The following is a 23,593-nucleotide window of genomic DNA, read 5'->3' on the forward strand; positions in this document are numbered from 1 at the left end:
AAAAGTCTCGCCACAGAGAGCAACAGGCCTACAAGCAGTACAAATATTCAGTCACTACACTTCACTCACTTTACTTCTGAAACATAGATGGCAGCACTGAAAAATCATACACAACACTAGATACGCACTCCGACTGTTAGGTACGCACACACTTACACTTCCGGCACAACTCGCTAGGTAGTAAATTGCCCGTGGCGATAGACCTGAGTTATGCTCGGTATGAAAAAAAAAAGTGCGCTCTATAAAGTCCTTTAAAAAGTCTCGCCACAGAGAGCAACAGACCTACAAACAGTACACAAATGTAATTCAATCATAACACAACACTCACTTCACTTCTGACATACAGATGGCAGCGCTGAAAAATCAAAAACAACACTACATACGCACTCAGACTGTTACACACGCAGTTGCACTTCCGGCACAACTCGCTAGGTAGTAAATCGCCCATAGATGGTGGTAGACCTGAGTTGTGCTCGGCTTGAAAGAAAGAATGTACTTTATAAACCCATCAACGGACACTAAGTTAGTGGACAAACTTTTCGGCCTCGAGGCTGTCCGTCATCGAGAGGCTCTTATTGTATCTATTACATTATTGTATGAAAACTTCCCGATACCGCTTTCTAACATTTATTCGAAGTTTGCTCTAGGAATGTATTTTCCCAATAAGACAGTTCCTATGAAATATCTCTAGTCTTTTTCCATCTATTTTGCAGTGCCCCCCAACCAGGACCTCTCGAAGTTCCCGATGAAACAAGTGAACACTGCGTTTGACCAGCTTCGAAATGTCAATATTTGTTGATTCTCGTAGAAAAGATGTACGTTAATTTTACGTTACGTTCTACGATTCCCATTTCATGGAGAGTCTCGTGGTGTCTGACGGGCGCCGCTTAATCGTACAATTGTTAGCTTGTGAAAACAAATGCAGCTCTCTCTCTCACACTTACTGATCTACATCAGTGGTTCTCAACGATCCACATTCAGTCGATCTCAACAGTGGGACCCCACACCAGTGGTTCTCCCCGCGGAGCCCCAAGGGCTACGTGGCGACTCGAGGAAAATAAAATAAACCAGTGAATTTGGTAGATAAATAAATAAGAGACCTACAAGGTTCTGCCATAGAAATTATGTACAAAAAAAGGGCTCAAGTCAAATAGGGCTCCTCTATAGAAATTATGTACTGAAAAGAGCTCCGCGAGTCAAAAAACGTTGAGAGCCGCTGATCTACATCATAAAATATAGAACGAAGGGTACATGGCAGCACTGGCATTAAGAGCCATATGTCATTGGACTACATTTAAAACGTGGTTTTGGAAGAAAACATCGGAGCAATTTCGATTAATATGATCCTTTTTTTTCTTATTTTATGGAAATCCCCCCCCCCCATTTCTTGTCAAAAGCAGGCCCTGTCTTTATACAGGGTGCATAGCTAACAATTGGCGCCTTAAATTACTGATGAGGCGTTGATCCTAGAGAGAGAGAGAGAGGGGCATACTTCCAATTCTAGAAAGTGTCCAAACAACGAGTGGACCTAACATACATCATTCCTATTGCAAGGGGGGTTGCACACACATGTATAGTTATTAAAATAAAAAAATAACTTTTTTATACGGACACCCTGTGCTCAAAAACCCTTAAAAAGTTGTTGCCCTGTCTCTTCTCAGGGCAACAAAAAAAATTTCCACGTTTCCAAGCGCAATATTCGCAGAGACATTCAAATTCCACAATCGAAGGAAAGGGGGGGGGGATAAAAGCCTATATAAAGGACAGCAAGGACAGCATTTCTTTTCTTTATTTATATGCTGGTCTTTCCCGATTTTCCTCCGATTTTCGAATTCAAATATCTCTGCGAATATTGCACTTGGAAACGTGGAAAGTTTTCTTGTTGTTGAGAGTTTTAATGAGAGACAGGGCAACAACTTTCTAACTGGGTTGTTGAGCACAGTGTGCCCGAATAGAAAGTTGATTATTTTTATTTTAATGCCTACCTCTTGCGATATAAATGCCGTATATGAGTTCTACACATTATTGGGATACTTTTTTTTCCTAATCGGAAGCGTGCCGCTACGATCAACGTTTCACTAGTAATTTGCGGTGCCGTTTGTTAGCCATGCACCCTGTTTATTCACCTACGAAAGCAGTAATAGCAATACTGCTAAAAACCGGGTGATTGTTTTTTAAAAAACTGCAGTTTTATCTCTGCGGTAATATTTTATGGGAAAGTGCTAGGAAAGGTAGTTGGTAACTTTAAACGTTTAAATACTGATAGAACAATTAATTAAATTAGTGTTTGTGGCGTCTGAGAAACACCGTGTGAGCAGGGCCGGCTCGAGAAAAAAAAAATCTCTACCCGTTCGCGATCTGTTTTTTGCGGCCCCCGACCATGTTTATTTGGTCGACGAAGCTTTTTCCCCCTTTAAAATTCGGATTGATGCCCTCCTAGAGCGGCACCCCGTGCAGCCGCATGGGTCGCACGGTCCAAGAGCTCTCTGGTTGAAAGGGTGTTGTGATCAGCTCAAACTGATTTTTAACGCATCAGTTGTCACATAAATCCTATATTCATTCATCTCCAATTTATAAGAATTTTTCAAATTAAAAACCATTTTCATATCAATTTACTGTTTGATCATTTTTGTCGCACCACGGTCATTTTCTGCACACGAGGGCTAATTTTAGACCGGAACCTACAATTTATTGCCGATTCCGAACGGCAGGCTTGCTTTTATACTCATCGAGAGGTTGGTGCGCTAACCCCACGATGGGGGGACTCCTTGCGGTAGCAATTTTTTCTGCGGTCGTGTCGCCGTTTCTGTTGTACCCCTGTGTCAGGAAAGTTTTCTGACAAGGACTAACCGGGTATTGAACTCGCGACACCTCTAAACATCCTTTGGTTCTTTAGGCGAGTATCTTATCGACCTGGGCTACCGCGCCCTCAATTTGCTGTTTTTGAAAGTTTCAAAATGGCGTCTATGCAACTCTAACAGCTCCATAACGAGTGGCATTTAAGATTAGTTCTGGATATTATTGCATGTTTTCAGCGATTTAACATCTAATTTCTATCCAGAAACAAACCTCGGATGAAAAATATAATTGGCAATTCATTCAGACTATCATAAACCACAAGCAACATTAAATTTCAATTTCGAAGTTTGATTAATAGTAATTATCAACGTTACCATTACTTATCGCTCCTTCTCAGCACCGTGGGCACCAAATGGCGAAAAATATCATTTCTTACAATTCCGTTTTTTTCTTTTACCTATTACAGTCTTTTCTTCTCGAAGATAAGCAAGTAATAAGGTGATAAACAATGAAGAAACATGCAGAGAGAGACACTCACATACTAAAACGTGAACGTTTATCAGTGAGAGGGGGATACGACTGATAAGACAGAAAATAAAGAAAAAGATGGATGATGAGGTGGAGTTTTTCATGTTCAGAGAATCACAATATTAAGTCAGCTTTGTGTATTTTAGGGAGTTTCTGAAGGGAAAAGAAAACAGAGTGTAACTTTCTAAGTTTTAGGCTCGCCCTTTGTTCTGGCCATCTGTGCCATTCAGCTAAAAAAACCAAAGATACGAGAGCAGTTTCCTTTATCTGGCAGGCATTATTTTCATAAATATGTATTGCATTCGTCCTTGAAAATATAATTCCATTACAATTTTACGGGCTGTCGTGCGTCACTACTGGTCGTAGAAAGAATACTGAAAATTTTAAGTTACGGATAAACGGACGTAAGTCGCTCTGAAAATTTTAAAATGTGAAAAAAGCAAACTCATCGTGACTTAAGGGTATACGGAACGTTCAAATCTTAAAATAACGGCTTCGTTTTTTTTTCTTTACATAACAAAAATGACAAAATTTGCCTGAAATATTTTAAAACGCACCACATTAGAATTTGTTCGTTAATTATTTTTCTATTCCGATTTTTGTAGTTAAAATTTCCGTTTTTTTTTTTTTGTTTACGGGAAATAATATACAGCAGAGTCTCGTTTATCCAACCTTCGCTTATCCGACGTCCCATCGCAAAAAAAAAAAAAAAAAAAAACATTACATCAAGTAGCGTGAGTGATCTTAGTCTATTTTTGTTGCTCCCGAGACTACCGCGACTGTACAGTGGCGCTCCCGTCTATACAATCACTATGATGATCAGTATGAAATAACTAATGAAGAAATCGTCGCGAGATGAGAACAAAATCGAAGATCAAGATCAAGCACCAACTGTTAATCAAGTCTCTCAGAATTTCACATAACAATGGCTCTAGAAACTGCAATTAAATATTAAGCAACAAGAAGAAGCTACAGTAATCCACTTAACGATACTGCAAAGATGGCGAGACTTGGCAGCGAAGAAACGGCACCCGTCAGGAAAGCAACCTACAATTGAAAATTTCTTTTAAGGTATCAGATTACGTGCGAGAGCAACTTTTCTATAAAATAAAAAACCAAGTGGATTGATGATAATGGATGGAGTGTACTTTAACAGCATTTTTTTTTTTTTTTTTTTTGATAGAAAGTGCTCGGAAATGGTGAAAACGGTAAAAATTTTGGTCTGCGTGTGTCATTTTCTATGAAAAAGTCAATTTTTATGTCAAATTTTAGGCAAAATTCAAGTAATATTCGAAACATGATTGCAAAAAATTTCGTTTATGAAATGTTTTGTGATTTTCACAGTTTGTTTAGCCAGTGATGTTGCAGGTTATGAAGAAAAAAATTTAAGAGGACTACAGATATTCTCTAAGTTACACCCAAAAACGTTAATGTACGTGTGAAATTTTTGAAATTCCATCCTACATTTCGTCTATAAAACACTGCAATTTTCAAAAATCCAATGTGATAGACCTTAGATTTTTGGTTCATTGCCTCAACAATATATAGTAAAATATCGTATTAAAATTTCGTAATGATGCAATGAATAGATTTTTAGAAATTATGTCATAAACTCAAGTAATATGTGAGAGAGAAATATCATTCTTCGTAAAAAACGTTTAAATTTTTCATTCACGGGTTAGTTGAATGTACAAACGCAACACTGAGGTGGATGTAACTTCGGTTATGAGCGTCATATGAACAAGGTCTTTTTTGGAGTCACAAAAAATAGGGCATAAAAAATAAAAATAATCGAGATTTTCTTCCAAAATGACGTTTTCAACGTAGTCGGATACCTTACTTAAATCATCACCGGACTGAACTTTTTAAATGCTATATTAACTGCAGAATATTTTGAAAACTGTAAGTTCATTGTTTCAGTTAATTTTTTTCTGTTGTTTTGTTGTAAAACATGATTATTAGGTTTGTAATGTGTGAAATTATAACAATTTGACGTTTAATAGGCTTTTTCTTAACACCTCCCTATTATCCGACATTCTGCCTGTACGTTTATGCCGGATAAGCGAGACTCTACTGTATCTTCATTCTATATTCAATTCCAAGGATAGTGAATAGTATCAGATAATGTTTTTGTCGACATCTCGACCCATTTTTGACTGACGTTGCAATTGCACAACATTTGTTTCATTTTTTTTTTTCCAATCAATTTTCATACAATTTTTTTGTATGGAAAGGAAATGATTTTTATGTATCAGAAACGGAGTTGGAAACCAATCACAAGAAAATAAAATAATATATATCGACAGGCACACACAGAATGCAGCACGAAATAAGCATTTATCTTTTCGGGATACATGCCCATTGCAAAGTATCCTCCTCCAACCTCCTCCCCATCAATTGGCTTTCCAGATTTTGTAAATGACAAATAAGAACGCATGCACGCTAATGCTTAGTAACGTCGGTCACTTGTATTCGCAACAGATGGCATCCCTATACGAACAAATAATTTTCGTGGATTCCATCATAATGAAATCTAACGCTATAATTTTTGAAACTATTGTGAACTAGTAAGTCGCTATTGTGTTTCCAACCTGATACAAGATGCGCGGGAATATAATTTTCCCCGGAACACCATGATGCTGCTGAACCAGCTCAGTAATCTTCTGAATAGGGATGTTGTAATTTTCTCCTTCCAATATTTGCGCAATTAGGCAATCATGAGGTAGTGCATAAGGTGTCCAATATGAGAGCAACTTAGATCGTTGTTTTCTGTGAATTTGGCCGGTTATTGGTTAAAGCGTGTTAACATGTGCTAAAACAAACCAAATAATTACAGAGATTTTGTTTCTATGATTCGGTATATTTTTTCTGGAGAGAATAAATTAAAACCTATTCCGGAACCCTGATAATACAGGAGAAAAAAGAGAAATTTAAAAAAATTGAGGATTTTTGAATCGGCATCAGAAATGAATACAACTGGTAACCCTATCTCACAATGAAATATTCCGATGCAACTCACCTGTCTGGAATGAAACGGAATTGAATTATCAACAAAAGTTTCACTTTTAAGAATGGGTGAGAATTTCAACAATGCCGGGGAAATTCTATCTACATTGTTGAAATACATTCCTAAACTGTCAACAATAAGCACTCTGAACCCATCGCATCCATTGTTGAAGAATGATACAAACATTATAAAAGAAGAATGTTTTGGTGCGAATACTTTGTATGCGATGTCTGGGTGAGAAGGACTCCTTCTTCCACGAAAGGCCTGTTACAAATTAGGTTCGTGTCAGACTATCGGGATCGTTAGCTTGACAGTGTTCGGAGGTATTGGGCTTGCCCTTAGAAGATGGCTGGATTCATTTCTTGGTTTTCTTCTGAGTGAGCTGAGTGTACGGCAGGCATACCGGTCACTCCTTCCAGAGTTTTCTCTTAATATTCGAGATTAGGAGAAGCGATCGGCAACTCGTCGATCGTGACCGTCAGAGCGGAAATCGTTCGGAATTCGGTCAATCGCGAAAGATAAAAACACAATCATTAAATTTGACTTTCGTTTTCGATATATTTTGAATTTATAATTTCCATTAGGTGTATGAAAAAATAACGCGAAGTTTCAAAGTTTAGGAATTCACGAACTAGGTCTATTTTCATGGGAGAGAAAATCGACGAAACTCTGTGAAATAATTTTTTCATCACCAAAGGAAATACGAATTCCTTTTTTAAGTTTTGATGCGAACCGTGTATTGCCGTGTATATATAGATAAAAAAATCGCAAAGATAATTTAATTGAAACGAAAAATGAAACGTCTATCTTCTATTGCTTTCTTTTCGGTCCCCACTGGTTTCTTGAGAAACTTATTTCTAAATCCGGTATTACACTATAACAGTTTGATAAAAATCCTTTTATAAAACTTGAAAAATGCAGCCAATAAGGTCACAGGTTGCATTTTCTGGAATGTAGCCAATAACCTTATTGGTTAGATTTTTCAAGTTTTATAAAAGGGATTTTATCAAACTTTTATAATGTAATAACGGCCTTATATTTATTTTATATTCAGGAGAATACATTTCAGAGAAGAATTTATATAGATCGCCATAAATATTTTAAAGACAAAAAGAATAATGGTGTTCTTCATACCAGGGTGGCAATGCATATGGAATAAATGAAAGAAAAATCCAAGAACAAATGGTAGCCGTCAATACAAGAAACTTCATGTGGACAGTTTTAAGAGGAACCAGATCTAGAATTAAATTCGCTTTACACTGCCTTCGTTTATTTTAGATTTCGTCCTTGATTTTTTTTTCTCAACCTTTTTCCGCATTTCTCCATCGAGATATATTCTTCTTCTTCGTAAACATATTCCAGATTTCAATTTTTCTTTAGAGTTTCAGAAAATTGTATGCGTTTCTTTGATTGCGATTTTTTTGAGAACTTCGAATTTGATAAATGATATGTTAATTTATCATTTATTCGATGAGAGTTCTCTTTTTGCATGTCAATTAAATCGGAGGATCCCATATTGATCCTACTTGTTAACACATGACACGTATGGCGCATCGTTTCACCAAAAAAATATCATTGTTAAACGTTCAATATTTAACATTTATGTGCCACGGTGCGTGTGCGGGGGCACAGCCTGAAGAGGTTTCAGCAAACCGTCACTGGGAGATAAGTTTTGTTTAATGTTTTTTTTTTTTTTTTGGGTTTTTTCTATTGCATACAGGGTGTTTCAAAGCATTATGCGTATTTCTTTAACACGTACTCAAATAGCTTAACTTTGCGTACATTTTCCGACTAATTTTTTTGTAGAAATTGAATTCACATAATGATCATACACTTTACAATTTTAGAAACAATATTTATTTCATATTTTTTTAATTAGTTCATTTCATATTTTTAAATTTCCATTGCTGCCCCCACGGTTGTGCACAACTGTAAATTGAAACTTTTAACAATGGTTTCTAACACATAGTACATTCTGTGATTTTCATGTGTTTTCCGGGTTTTAAAAAGTCTTGCCACAGAGCACAAAAAACCTACAAACGATACAATTATTCAATCATCCCACTTCATTCGTAGTTAGAAAATTAGATGGCAGATGGCAGCACTAAGCATGACAAGCATTACACAGAAACAAACTTCACGTTAAGTTCGCAACATGCTTATTACAACATGCCCCAATTCATAAGTTCCGCAGAGTAATATTTACGAGCTGCATGTGTGGTTTAGTAGTAGTAGATTCCAACAATCATTTTTGTCGATAATTGATGAGGCTTTTTGAATAGACTTCATAATCATCATCAGCATCACTTCGAGGGACAGGCACCATCGAGGAGAAAAATAAGAATAATCTATTTCTCCTCCGAAACAAAGAGAGAGAGAGAGAGAGAGAGGCACAGAATAGTCCGCATAAGAATCAATGTTAAAATTGCCTATTTTATTGTGGAAATGCGAAATTTTAGTGGGAATTTCCGCCACGCTTATATTTTCAAAAACTGAATTCCTTATTTTCGAAATATTGAGTTCCTTATAAATACAAAACCCAGAAAATTAAATATAAAATAATTGACCAGGATTATACTTTTGAGTAATTCTGGGATTACTTTTGAGTAATCCTGGTAGAAAGTCATGTTGGTTGCCTTGGATACGGTTTGTATGTCCCTCAAAGAAAGAAGGAAATATCACGTGATCCAAAAGCTTCATGAGTAGCGTGACCATACGTCCCGTAACTCCCGGGACAGTCCCGTATTTTTGGGGGTTTTTTTCTTGCCATCCCGACATTTTGCCAAGAGTGTTCTGGTTTTTCCGGTATTTTACACGAAACCTACTTGAATTCTTCATTGAAGTCAAAGATTGAAATTATTTTTCAACTCGTAAATTATATTACGATAATTACAACTATAAATAAGAACATTAATCTCCCACATTTGTCATGTTGAACGTTTAATTTCGTCGAATTCATTTTAATGCACTGCAATTTGCAGTAACGCTCCGTTTCCCGAAATGCGATTTTGCCGTAATTTCAGCAATATTTGGCAACTTTATGCATTTTTGCCGTTTTTCTTGGCGGTAATTAGCGATGTCCCGTATGTGTGATCCCAATTTCTCGTATCTCTCTCGAGTAAATATAGCCAGCCTATTCTTGAGATCCCTTAATTCAAATTTCAAAGAACTGTTTTTTCCTAAGAAAGGTATGGTCAGCTCATGTTTGCATGAAAGCTCTAGGAAATAATCTCCTCAGTGTACTAACGACATCTGTAGTGATTTTTACCTAAACAATCAACAAGTCAGATTATTATATTGCCGTCTGCTCCTCTATCTCTAAGAAACAAAAAGCTTGAGTTGAATGAATTTTTTGTGTATGCACGCACTCTTCGCGATTGATAATATTTGTGTGTGTTGTAATTGATAATTCGTATACAAAAGTATTGGAAAATATCGCTTAGCAATGGAGACAGCACCAGGTATAATAATTCCAATCGTAATTATGTGATGATAATTATTACTTCATGAATTTCTCTCTTGATCATTATAATTTGTTGATCTTTAATTCAAGCCCGAAATTGCTCACTTTATTATCCACGCACTTGTTATTTCATTTGTGATAAAAACCGCAAGCTTAAACTTGTATCTGGCCCAAGCCCCCCCCCCCCCTCCTCACAATATTTGTCACTATGTTTAGCCCCCGTATAATGAATGAACCAAGTGGCACATTTCCAGATGATTTAAAGTACCCGCGACATATTTGCAGATCATTTCAGTGACCTGTGGCACAGCTTCAGATCACCACTTATTTGACCCGTGGTGCAGTTTTAGATCACCACTTATTTGACCTGTGATACAGTTGCAGATTTATTAAGTGAACCGCGATACATTTCCACATCACTGAGTAGAGCGCCCCAGTGGCATGGTGGTAAGATGCTCGTCTCCCACCACGAAAGTTGCTGTCACAGTCCCAGGTTCAAACCCAAGAGAAAATATAGATTGACCATCGACAAAAAAAGCGCCTTCATTTCCAACATGTCTCATTAATGGCAGCAAAGTGCAATAATTTGATATGGCCGGAGTTGGTGTTTGGTGAAATAAATCGCTGAGTAACCCGTGACTGATTGTTTAGATCTCACTAACCAGCTGCTTGATGCTCGTGAGACGTGCACATGAGGGCTGGACAAATCCCAGGTGGCTATGGTGACTAAAGCATTGACATTAGCGCATAATTTTCTTTCCTTCTTTTTTGATAACTGAAGTCTCTGAACCACAAAATTTTCTGAAATTATGTGAAGTTAGTAGTTCCCAAGTGCTGTTGAATGGACTATTTTGGATCTATTTGTCTGGGGGAAAGGGGGGGGGGGAGAAATGCTTTGCACCTATGAAATTTTGCTGGTGCCTAAAAATTTACCGATTCGTCAAGCCATGGTATACAGTAACATGAGACAGTGTTCCAGATCACTCAAATGTATGCACCATTGTTTGCAAATCATTCAAGTGACCCGTGGGCACATTTACATATCACTCAAGCAGTCATGGATCTATTGCGATCGGGGTGATCACTCTCCACCCAAAGCGAAATGTGAATATAACCATATTGTGTTCAATAAATCCATTGACAATTACTTGTATCAATAGTTTTGATTAAATAACAAATTCAAGAAAACATCGACTAAAAAACTGGGGCATATTTTTCTCAAAAAAAGTCTGAACGAGACATGAAAGAAAACTATGATACCACCAGAAAATGTGGGACGTATAGTCACCCCCATCCACAACAATGTAGAAAAAAAAAATCACCCCTGCTCTCAAGTGGCCCACAACACATTCACAAATCACTCAAGCAACTCACAATGCATTCAAAAACAGAAAGAAGGATGCCTGTACGCGCACACACACACACTGATATGTTTCTAAATTTTCACAACAGATGGCATTACTGTTCTGACCAGTGAATCCGACCACACCAGTAATTGTTCCCAACTGAAACACAACCACAAAAAAGGAAAGCAAAAACAAAGAAAAATTCTGGTGATTTCAACAGCTATTGGTCAATGGAAAACCACAAAAACACACGTCAATGAAGAGATGCGTTTTTCAAAGTGGAAAAAAACTTTTGTAAGTAGGAAAAAAAATAATAATTCCAGAAACCTGAAAAGGAGGACACAAGGGTGAATTTTTGGACACGTAGGAAAATGCTTGAAATGACATAAAAAAGGAGGATATCTAATTACCCTAACTTAAGTGATCCGCAACACATTTGCCTATCATTTAGGTGTCCTGCAACAAGTTTTCAAACTGTTAAAGTGCCTATAGGTTGAGCACCTTTGCTCTAGGTCTACTGGGTATCCTAAGATCCGACAGATGGCGTTAGATAATATTCCAGATTTGTCTGTACCAGATTCTTGATTTCTTCGCTACTTTAAGTGCTGGATGATTATACAAGATTCACAACTTCTTCAAAAAATATTTCTGGATGATCAATAGACTATGAACAAACTATATCATTTTGGAAAATAGAGAGAGAGAAAGACTTTTATTTCCCAACATGTCCTTGCCTTGTGGACATTTGAGTATCACCATAAGGTGTCCATTCGTAAGTTCAAGATAAAAAAGGAGAGAGACCAATGACATCAGCAAAAAAATTAAAGCTGCAATGAATTATTGCGGATATTTCAACTGCTAAAACGTAACATTTAGGCTTTACGGAACCGGCTTAATCCCCCTGTCACCAGACACAACTTGAATCATATCTTGTGCATGTTAAATATATATATTCTTCGACATTCAAAAACTCGAAAGATTTTCGTACATATGCCAGATGCTTTTTAATAATGTTAAAGATGCAATGCAAGATGTGTGAATGTGAAATGGGGAGATCAGCACCTTTTTGTATTATATAAGAGACATTCTTCATTGTATTATAGCCCTATGCATTTGCTTTAGTATTTCAGCGAGAGAAAGTATTCTAATTTTTTCAGACTGTGGGGTGATAGGCTTTATTTCTTTTGCATTAAACTCATACTTTATGCTACATTTGCAGGTCCTTCCGATGATAATTCGTCAGTCGAATCGATGGAGGTCGCCAGCACTCAAGAACAAGTGGTGCTTAATACCCACACAACCACAGTGTCATCTTCCCCAAGCGAATCCGCTACGCCTTCCCCGACGATGTTTACTAAATCTGCTGGCCAGGCTCTCTCCGATTTCTTAGTTCACATGGAAGACTACACTCCAACAGTAAGTATGGTGCAATAATTCCTCGCAATGCATGGTTTTTTTTACGTGAATGTGTCTTTTAAATCATCTTATGATACTGGGTGTATTTGCAAAAATTTGTGTAGCAAAATAATTTAAACGCTCATATTTCAGGAAGTATTGAGAATACCTCATCACTTTTCATAGTGAAAATGTTTTACACTGTATCTCAAAAGGTTGATGCCACAAATAGAAGCCAATAGTGTTATCTGATAAGCATTTTTTGAGACAAATTGAATAATACCACTTTGGTTTTGATGCCTCATCCAGTCTGGACATCAGGCTTGCAGCCCGATTTTGTAAAAATAATTTCTTTATGCAATATTTCGGAAGGTTTGCGGTGCAAAATAATTATCTAAATCAGACATGTCAAAACCAACCAAAACACATAAGACAGTCATAATATGAAAACATTGCTATAACGAGCGCCAAAACTGTATTATGCTTCTCATCTTGTATTTGTTTACTGTTTGCGATAAAGTGATTTGTATTTTTGTTAGCATTTTAAAATTAAATTGTTTCATTGTCACATAATGTACAGTACAATGCTTGTTTCTACAAATTACAGTTGAACTCTGTTATAGCGGTCCCTATGTTGTGATCTATACATCATCGTCTTATAACCCTATTTATGATTTTTATTACCCATTGCCATTTGTTGTTTAGATTTTAATTATCTATCATATGATTTCAGATTGATAATCATTTTTGTTATTTTTTTTATTTTATTTTATATATTTTATTTTTCATTGCCTTCGTCTGAGACGACAATGTTTTGTTGTTGATAATAAAATTTTCCATATACACCCATCTTTTGGGAAAATACTTTGATATCTCTCTAAGATGGGAATTGTGGTGTGTCTGGTCTTTTTTCATAGGTAAAAGGTGCCTATGTTGCACTAAATCTGCTTTGCACCAGAAATTTTCAGCAGACAAATCTTCCGTTTCTAGGCCTTACACATGTGAAACCAGGATGTTGTGTTAAATTGGGGTTCGACTGTAGTTCATCCTGATTTAATGTGCAGTTTTTATAGGCTGCGCTCGTAGGGGGGGGGGGGGGTGAAGAGGTAAGAGTTACAACAATTGCAACTAGGGAGAAAAAAATGCATGGGAGTGGAGGAAGAGATGTTGGCATATGGTAGAAGAGGATAGAGAAAAGGGCCAGAGGGGCTCTGAAATGTAAGAGTGATGATGATCCCCCTACAGAAGAGGGAAGGAAAAAATGGAGAAACGGACCAATCAGCAGACTGAGGTGAAAACAAACAGATTTGTTCAAATCGCGCACCATCTGAGTGGCCTCTTTCTCTCATTTGTCTCGGGTCTCGAGTATGTGCAGTATAGAACAAAACAATACAGTTGTTTTCGTCTCTAGTGTCTATTATCTACTCTGATACCTCTTGGCTGCTGCACTATGCGCACAGCTTTAGAAGCCATACCCAAAGAGGTATGCAGACTTTGACTATATCTATGAAATACAAATGACTAGAAGACACTTGTTTTATTCGGGACTTGCTACCAAACAAATATTCAGAAATTATTGCAGCTCTTGGAAAAGTATCAGTATCGAGGGAGTTATTGTGACAAATGATATTGATGAGAGAAGTTTAAAATTTAGACAGAAAAAAGAAACTTGTTGCATTAAATATCGCTGAATAATGTCTTTACTTTGTTTTCTAACATCCAAATATTCCATATGCTACAGATTCCTGACTCTGTGACTGCATATTATCTCAATTCTGCGGGATTCGAGGCATCAGATCCACGAATGTAAGTTTATTTTATTTTTTTTGTTTTGCTATCTGGATCATTTTGTGATCCTTTGGAGAGAAGTTGTTCCGAATGTGCCTATACAGGCAAACATGTAGATCTGTTAATGGATAATTTTTGTTTCTTTCAATCTTAAGAAACCAGACCTATTTCGCTGTTACCTTATAAAATATCAACACATAATTCACTTATAGGTTGAAGTTTAATACACATCAAAGTGACAGCAAAATTGATAATCCTTTAGCAGTGTCAAATATCTGTATACACTCTCGATCTCATAACGCAGCAGCAAACTATGTTAACAGAGAAATTAAGGCCTTGTTTTTATACACTATATCTTAATGCAGTAGACACAATGTATTAAAACAGCAGATAATGTTTTCATTCTGGTATTATTATCACTCTTGTTAAGTAGGAAACAGTCCAATATTATAACATGGGGAAAATCCTTTACAGTTATGAGGACTTCAGATAATATAAGAAATTTTTTGATCAAAGCAGAGTTTAGTTATCCATATTGATTAACATAGGTTCCCCCCCCCCCCCATGTTCGGTGCTCTGTTTTTTTCCACTCACCTGTTCTTTCTTTTTTCATGCTCCTTCTTCGACTGTTTTAATAATCCAGGCTATATGTAGGAATAATCCAACAGGCATCCACACATTCTCAAAAACAAGGGAATTGAATGGACTGTGCTCTGTGCTAACCAATTAAAAAAAATAATAATGAAAATGCAAAATAAAATTTACCCAGAGGAATAAATTCTGCTGGGTTTGAAATAGTTGTGAATCATCGCCCTAACAGAAGCAGTTTAACACCATAAAAAAATAGGGGGGGGGGGAATCTGTGCTGAAACGCAACTGTGAGCAGAATATGCAGCAGCAGCACCATGCAATAAAATTCACCTTATGGGACCTTATGGGATTTTCTCTGCGAAATGTCAAAATCTGCAACCATCAATTCTGAATTTCCGTCAAATATCTACTTGACTAATGCAGATTTTGGTGATGTATTGCAAACAAAAAGCTAAATTTCTCCTGAACCAGACCATAGATATAGTTTATTGTGAACCCTTTCGAAAGCTGTTGCAATGGACAAGTTTTTCATAAATTTAACCAGTCGTACTAGAAGGGTGTTTGCGGAATTAGGGATTAAAAATTTTGGAGCTATATTTTAAACCTATGTAATATTTTTAGTGCTTATAGCTTGCCATTAAATCCAGATATTTCGTGAAATTGGTGAATACCTTATAGGATTTTTTTTTGTTTTTGCTCTTTCCAAATATGTGCTTAGTTTGCTTGTAGGTTTTGCAGAAACTTCACAAATTCTGGTTTTTTTTTTCAGATTTCACACATTTTTCTTTCATAATCAAATATCCTCCATAACTCGAAAATGGTCCAGCATAGGACAGGGTTGGTAGGGTGTTATATGTTCCACTTCAGCTCGTCCATCACCCCGTTTGTTTGGCAAAATAGGTCACGTTACCCTGCATTTTCATACTTCACAAATCAGCATTTTCTAGTTTACATTCATCCATCCTCTATATATAACGTTTGTTTTAGAATGATGGGATGCTATATCACTCTTTCTTCAACCTTACATTGCCTCTGCAATGATTTCATGCTCGGCTGTCCTTCAGCTTTCATGAGGTTGTGAAATTTTTGTACTGTGGTTGATCCTCTTTTCCCAGATGATCGAGGATCGATCTACCGTAATTAATAAATAGTTGGGCCTATTTCATGTAACAATTATTTTTTCATAATTTCTTTCTTGGAGCATTGCTTTGAATAATAATTATTTTTCTAATGCTTTGTGAACGTATAATCATTTGAATGAGAACGTTGATCTTTATTTCAGAATTCGTGTGGTATCGATTGCAGCACAGAAATTCATCTCTGATATTGCCAATGATGCATTGCAGCATTGTAAGATGAGAGGAGCTGGTCAGAGCAAGAAAGCTGCCAAGGTATCCTTACTTTTATGGTTGTTTACTTGTGATTTTGATGGGAATTTCATTATTACAATCCCGTTTCCCCTCTCCCATTAGTATAAGACTTTTTCATCTCAAGAAATAGGCTGTACAAACAATGCTTTGAAAATACCAGATTCCAGATCATTGTGGTGACTAAAAAATTTATATTGACTCCTAAATTTTATGTTCATTATTTACCGTGCTTGAACAACTCAAACGTGCAGTACTTCTTGGTGAGTATAGAAAAAAAAAGGCTTCCGTTCAGAATCAACAGTAAATTGTAGGTCCCGGTCTAATTGGCCCTCGTGTGCTGAAAATGACACCGTGACGCAACAAAAATGATCAGATGTACAGTATTTGTGATGTTTGAACTGGGTTTGAGCAGAAGAAAAATTTGTTTGCTTTCTGTGGAGGCAGGATATTGATTCTTAATGGGTAGACAGTTTCACGTTTTTCTAGATTCAAATAAAGATAGATCTTTTGATAAGTAATATAGTGTGGGTTTCTGAATATTTTAGAAACATTAAGCTCATGTAAGGTTAGTTGCATTTTTAAATTATGGCAATTATATATTGAGATCCTACGCCCTAGAAAACATCATGGGGCCTCCTGCAGCTAATGCTTGAGGGAGGAAAGCCCTTATCAGTCTGCCAGTTTGCATACTTACTCTTAAAAATAATAGAAATAGATCTCATCACAGGACCCTTCTATGCACCTGAGAACCCCTGGGCCGTACACGAATGGGCCCATGCGTTAAGATGGCACTGCTCTCAATATTATGCATCAAATTCCTCTTCTCAGTGATCTCTATCAAAATCTGACTGAGTATTGTATGTCCCTTAATGTTGGAAACTCTAGTTATTGTATTTAGCAGTTTGTTTTGTAAAACAAATATGTTGTCACCGTTCTATTGATATAATGAACGAATTTAGATTTAATTTTGTGTTAACACAAAATTTTCCAATCTTATGTCAGGGGTCTGCCAGCATGTGAAGGGACCCCCTCAGTCCAGAAACTTTTATATAAATTGATACCTCAGCTGACAAAGATAATTTTCTCCAGAATCATGTTCGCTAACTGAAATCTGTTAGCTGAAACTTGATTTCCCATAGGTTTCTATGGAAAATCATTTAATTTGTTCCAGGTACTTCCTAAAATTAAAATATCAGTTTTATGAAGACACTCAAAAAAGCATGGTAAAACAGACAAAGACCTACTGAAGGCTGACTTGAACAGCTTCAAAATTAGATGAATGAAAATTCCAGGAAGATGAGATACAGAAGATCTTTTCATTTTATAATATGTACAGAACCAATGCCAACTTTAATCTGTTAAATCTGGTGTTGGCACAATACAGTGGAATCGTAGGTGTCCCCATTTATTTGTGATTTGGTCAGTTCACTTCTGTGTCTGATAGGCGCAAACAAAAAAAATAAGCTCCTAGAATGTCCAGACTGTTCAGTTTAATGTTGAGTCTTTCACTTAAAGGATTTCTAGGTGAACATAAGTTAATCGGGCTCAAGTGACAGTAATTTTGATGATTATTTCCATTAAAATTCATTTCACCAAGCAGTTGTTTTATGTTAGCACATACATCCATACCCAGAAGAAAAACATCTTCGCTAGCCAAAAAATTCATAAGCCAAAGTATCACTGTATATCGGCTGGACAAATTGATTTGAAAGAAAGAAAAGGCTGGACAAATAAAAAAAATTTAGGCGCCAGCCAATTTTCTTAAAAGCCAAGCATGCACAAAAAAGGGTCCTAACTAATGTGTTTTTTAATACTTTTTCAGGACTTTATGGCTCCTTCCCATGTGCGCAGACACATTATTATGAAATCAAAAAATGTTGTGTCACACTTACACTTCAGTTTAGCACTTATGCATTTACAATTTTGAGAGTGAATACCAATTTCCTAGTCACCATAGCGATCTGGCATCTGGGATTTGTCTAGCCCAGCTGCATATTGTTTCAGACCATTTCTCTAGAAGGAAAAAAAACAAATACATTTAAATACATTTTTATTTGTCAAACCCAGTATCAAATTCATAGTAGAACACAGAATCAACCATGGTAAGCGTTGAGTGATATTGTAAATTTTTTTAAATCTCCTGGTACAGTGTCAAATCTACTTTTCTTTATAACAAATTCTGAAAGTCTATTTACGAGGATATAGCAAAATTAAACTTATTTATTTTTATTCTTCTCGTACTGAAGTAATACTGCTAGATAATTTGAAGGTGAAATTTGGATTTAGCTTTTAATTCTAACATTTTCTGTTTAAAACTAGTGATTACCTAGAATCTTTTCTATTTCAATGTAAACACATGACGCTCTCTGTATACCAGGGAATTGAGGTCACAAAATGTCATTACCCACAGAAGGGCCTGGAACAAATTACCTAGGTACCACTTATAATTTTAACCATTCTTGATGTATGGGCACAATAAGGCCAGCCATATGAAGTAAGAATCTTTTTTTCTGATATTACAGTGATATAAGTTGCTGCTGTGGTGGTCGAGTGGTCATAGTGACGAACTCGCATCGCAGGGACCAGGGTTGAACCCAACCATCGCCATGGTGGTGGTTCTCAACTTCGAGGTGCAAATACGAGTTGATTTCCCTGTTAAAAAGTCTCACCACAGAGAGCAACAGGCCTACAAACAGTACAAATTCATTATTTTTCATTAAACTTCACTTCTGAAATAGATGACAGCACTGAAAAATCAGACAACACTGAGACACACACGCACTCAGACTATTTGGTACACATACTTACACTTCCAGCATAACTCACTCAGGTCTGCCCATGACGACAGATCTGAGTTGTGCTCAGTTTCAAAGAAGGAAAAAAAAAAAGTGGTGTAAAAGTCAATAATCCTCATTTTGAGAAAAAGAAGGTTTCACTAGAATTATTACCGTACATTTCCCCATGTTAAAAATTTTGTGATTTCACAATTTAGAAGTGAAATATTAAAGCTTTGATTTGGTTCATTTTTTTCTTTCAAAAGTTTAGCACATCTATATATTGCATTTCTGGACCTAGTAAGAATTGTTGAAAATGTGATTTACACCACTGTAACTCGTTCATATATATTCTGTAGACCAAGAAAACAAATTCATTGTAGAGGAATTATTGATATATTGAGAGTTAGTGGTTCAACATTAAGCTAGGGCTATTGCATCGCCAAATAAGACTTGAAAAATAATCTTTGTAGAGGGGGGGGGGCTTTATTGTTATATTAAGTGATTGTTGTAGTCAGGTTTAGCTGTATGTATCTACGTGTCAATAATTCGTTGTTTAATTTTTAACTTATGTATATTTGCGTTTCATAGGATAAGCGTTATACCTTGACAATGGAAGACTTGACTCCTGCCCTCAGTGAATATGGTATCAATGTCAAGAAGCCACATTATTTTGCTTGATGAATGGGTATTCATCTATTCATGCAGCAACCATTTGTTAACTGTACATACATTAGCGTTCTTGATTTTGGAATATAATGTGATTGTTCTGAGAGAACTACTTCAGTTGTTTTTTTTTCTCCTCTTTTATTTTGTACAAAGTATATGTGTACATTAAATCAGCTCTTTTTATGTATGTAAATTCAATTTGTGTGTTTCAACTCATTACGTTTGATCAGTCACATTATACAATGTATTGAATACTTGAGGGGGTTGCTATGTCAACTGAAGTTCATTGGGGCCAGGTAAAATGTTCAGAATCATGTGTCAATTACATGTTAACCATAGATGCTGTCTGAGCTTCTATGACCGTGTAATTAGGTTGAGATTGTTTACAACAATCATACATAAATTTTTGTGCCACTGTATAACAGCTGCGCTTCTGTGGCATGGTAAGGGTGCTGCTATCTTGAAAAAGACAGCTGCCAGTTTTGTTATCCAGCAACAGTTTAGAAATAACACAATTATGACATGAATGTCGCTCTCCACTTGTTAATACAAGATATACAGAAGACTGGATGTTGTGAAGATATTTAGTATTTGAGATGTTCATTTTTTAAGGAAGGAAAAAACTCATCTCTGCCTCTACCGGGAGTCGAACCCGGGTCCCTCGATTGCCGGACGAGTGCTCTGACCACTAAGCTACAGAGGAGATAGAGATTTTCCTTCGCTAGAGCGTATATATGCCGAACGGAACCGTGCAATGGACGGTGAAACCGATCAGCTAATAGCTCATGGACGACGAGCCACCAGAGGGCTATATATATGACATGAATGTTGCTCTCCACTTGTTAATACAAGATATACAGAAGACTGGATGTTGTGAAGATATTTAGTATTTGAGATGTTAATTTTTTAAGGAAGGAAAAAACTCACCGCTGCCTCTACCGGGAGTCGAACCCGGGTCCCTCGATTGCCGGACGAGTGCTCTGACCACTAAGCTACAGAGGAGATAGAGATTTTCCTTCGCTAGAGCGTATATATGCCAAATCGGATTATCGAGGGACCCGGGTTCGACTCCCGGTAGAGGCAGAGATGAGTTTTTTCCTTCCTTAAAAAATGAACATCTCAAATACTAAATATCTTCACAACATCCAGTCTTCTGTATATCTTGTAATAACACAATTGTTGGGAGTAGTGAGCAGAAGATCAATCATTTATGAACCTTTTTTTTTATTCATTATGAATTTACTCTTAAAAATCAACCCAATAAGTTGAACATGTTTCACTTCTGGATGAGGGAGCTACTTAAGACAGGATGGGCTCGAAAGGATAATATGGTCCAAAAAGGGAGGGGGTGCCCATAGGTGAAAAAATGTTACAAAACACTGATTTAAATGAGAAAATTTTTTAGAAATTCTTTTGCAAGAGCCTGGTGACATTTTTGGAGGTGTTCAGATTTGCCTACATGCCAGATTTTGTCCATCCACGCTCTCTGTATGCCAGGGAATTGAGGTCACAAAATGTCTTTATTCACAGAAGGGCCTGGAACAAATTACCTAGGTACCACTTATAATTTCCTAGATACAGTGACCTTAATGTAGTCATAGCCCCAGCCCGAAATAAACATTTCCATTTTTCATACTATGAATTCCACAGAGAGAGGCCCATGAAAAATTGGTTCCAGGATATGAGTGCCTTCCATGAAGTATTTCAATTCTTTACAGACAGAGTGTATGCTTCTATTAATGTTTGACAATTAATAACTATATCCACCATATTTTTCCTCATAAAAAATACAGGACAGTGCTACTATATAAAAAAGTTACACAAAAAGATGAGCAAAATTGCAAATGGTGGGAAATTAGATGCGACTAAAAATCACATGGGTTAAATTGTATTTCTCAAAGAAAATGCCAATATGATAAACATGTGAGATGAATCAAAATATTCAAATTATAGACTGGCCATATTACTTTAAGAAAAGAATGAAAATCACCAGTTTTCATCAAAAATTATACTGAAGTTTAAGCTATGTCGCTAGTCAATTGCAAAAATCGCTAATAGTTGGAAATGAAGCACTACTGCAAATCGCAATGGATTTAAATTAATTCAACAAGAAAAGTTCAAAAAACGTGACAAATGTGTGATATGAATGTTCATATTTATCCTGATAATTATGATATAATTTACAAGTTGAAAAAAAAAAAGAATTGTAATCCTTGATGCCAGTGACAAATAAAAATTCTATTGGGCTTCGTTGAAAAAGTGAGGAAAAAGAGGCTATTTCTATGCAAGAGTCGGGACAGCCAAAATTAGGAAAATATGGGAATGTTCTGGGAAATGCAAGAGTCCTATCAACACCCTATTTGCAATCAAAATTACCATTATATAATACTGTATATATAAATTTGTTAGGAAAATATAACCTTAACTCGATTTCAGAAAGAATAAAAATCCAAGACAGTTTTGTTGAAAAAAAAAAGTCAGGACGGCCGATGTTATGAGAAACTATGGAAATGTCTTGTAAACAATATAGTGACACCTCGATATAACGATATTCTACGGACCAAGAGAATACCGTTGTAGAGGAGTTATCGTTATATCAAGAGGTAGCATTATCGTCAGTCGCGCCACCAAAATGTATGCTTGCTGTTGGCATCTTTTTGGATTGGCGTTTCGAAATATCCGTAAAGAAAATATCGTTATGGGGGGGGAGGGATTTACTGTAATAAAGGATATCGTTGTATCAAGAGTTTTTAACATTAGACTAATTCCAAACAACGTTCGAAAAAATATCGTACAGGAATTTAATCTTATATCGATTGCACTGTTCAACAGTGAAAATTTTGCAGAGATGAAAATATCCGTCTTTTATAGATCTCGGGTTGCTGAACACAAAAATCACGCTTAAAATTACCTCCTGGCTCAGGTTTGAGTAATTTCACTGTTTAAATTTTTACATATAATGCTATGAGAATACAATAGTATGAATAACAGTTAAACTTTATTTATACATGCTGTCTTTTTGCCTGTCGCTTGTGGGGAAACGTCCGGAGCATCTCTCTGGATCATCCAGCAGAAATCTATTAACATGGAAACTGACCACTTTCCTTTGTAATGCTGCTCCATTGCAGAAATCTCTTGATGGAATCGCTCTCCTTTCTCGTCACTGAAAACGCCACAATTCGCTGGGAAGACATCAATATGTGAATGCAGGAAGTGCATTTTTAGTGACATGTTGCACCCAATTTTCTCAAAGACACATACGTTCTTCCACTAGGTCTTTGTAATTTTCAGCACGAAAGTTGCCCAAAAATTGTGTACTAACATTCCGGAAACAATGCCAGGCATGTAGTTCATCAGGATTGAAATTGGGTTCAAAGAGTTTGTCTTGCAAAAGCTTGCGTATCTGGGGACCTATGACCTCTCGAATACCCTCTATTTTACCTTTTCCGTACTTAGACGTGGAAACGTTTGGCATGAGTATTCAAATGAACGTTCGGGCGCGGTAGCCCGGTCGATAAGATACTCGCCTGAAGTACCAAAGGATGTTTAGAGGTGTCGCGAGTTCGATACCCGGTTCGTCCTTATCAGAAAACTTTCCTGACACAGGGGTACAACAAAAAAACGGCGACTTGACCGCAACAAAAAATTGTTACCGCAGGGAGTCCCCCATCGAGGGGTTAGCGCACCAACCCCTCGACGAGTATAAAAAACAAGCCTGCCGTTCGGAATCGGCAATAAATTGTAGGTCCCGGTCTAATTAGCCCTCGTGTGCAGAAAATGTCCGTGCTGCGACAAAAATGATCAAATGAACGTTCGTTTTTATTAACGGCTTTCATAAATCCCATTTTTATGTGCAACTGTGG

At 36.6% G+C, this 23,593-nt stretch overlaps 2 protein-coding genes across 2 annotated transcripts in view; one reads left to right on the forward strand and one right to left on the reverse strand.

Moving 5' to 3' along the window:
- The window catches only part of LOC149077889 (uncharacterized), a 67,529-nt gene extending 64,141 nt beyond the window's left edge, over positions 1-3,388 (reverse strand). The window contains exon 1 of the mRNA XM_089241492.1: positions 3,174-3,388. The gene's annotated coding sequence lies outside the window, so the exon portion shown is untranslated. The remainder of the gene's footprint in view (positions 1-3,173) is intronic.
- Positions 3,389-9,665: 6,277 nt separating this feature from the next.
- On the forward strand, positions 9,666-19,923 carry LOC149077890 (transcription initiation factor TFIID subunit 10-like). The gene is made up of 5 exons (XM_089241494.1): positions 9,666-9,795; positions 12,363-12,559; positions 14,280-14,344; positions 16,200-16,308; positions 19,653-19,923. Exons 1-5 carry the CDS (start codon positions 9,780-9,782, stop codon positions 19,740-19,742), a joined length of 477 nt encoding a protein of 158 aa, XP_089097620.1. The 5' UTR covers positions 9,666-9,779; the 3' UTR covers positions 19,743-19,923.
- Positions 19,924-23,593: the final 3,670 nt, after the last annotated feature.

Source organism: Pholcus phalangioides, unplaced genomic scaffold (assembly GCF_987345545.1).
Source record: "Pholcus phalangioides strain wild (caught in Gottingen) unplaced genomic scaffold, Ppha-v1.0 ptg000014l_1, whole genome shotgun sequence".
In the NCBI taxonomy this organism is placed as follows: Eukaryota; Metazoa; Arthropoda; class Arachnida; order Araneae; family Pholcidae; genus Pholcus; species Pholcus phalangioides.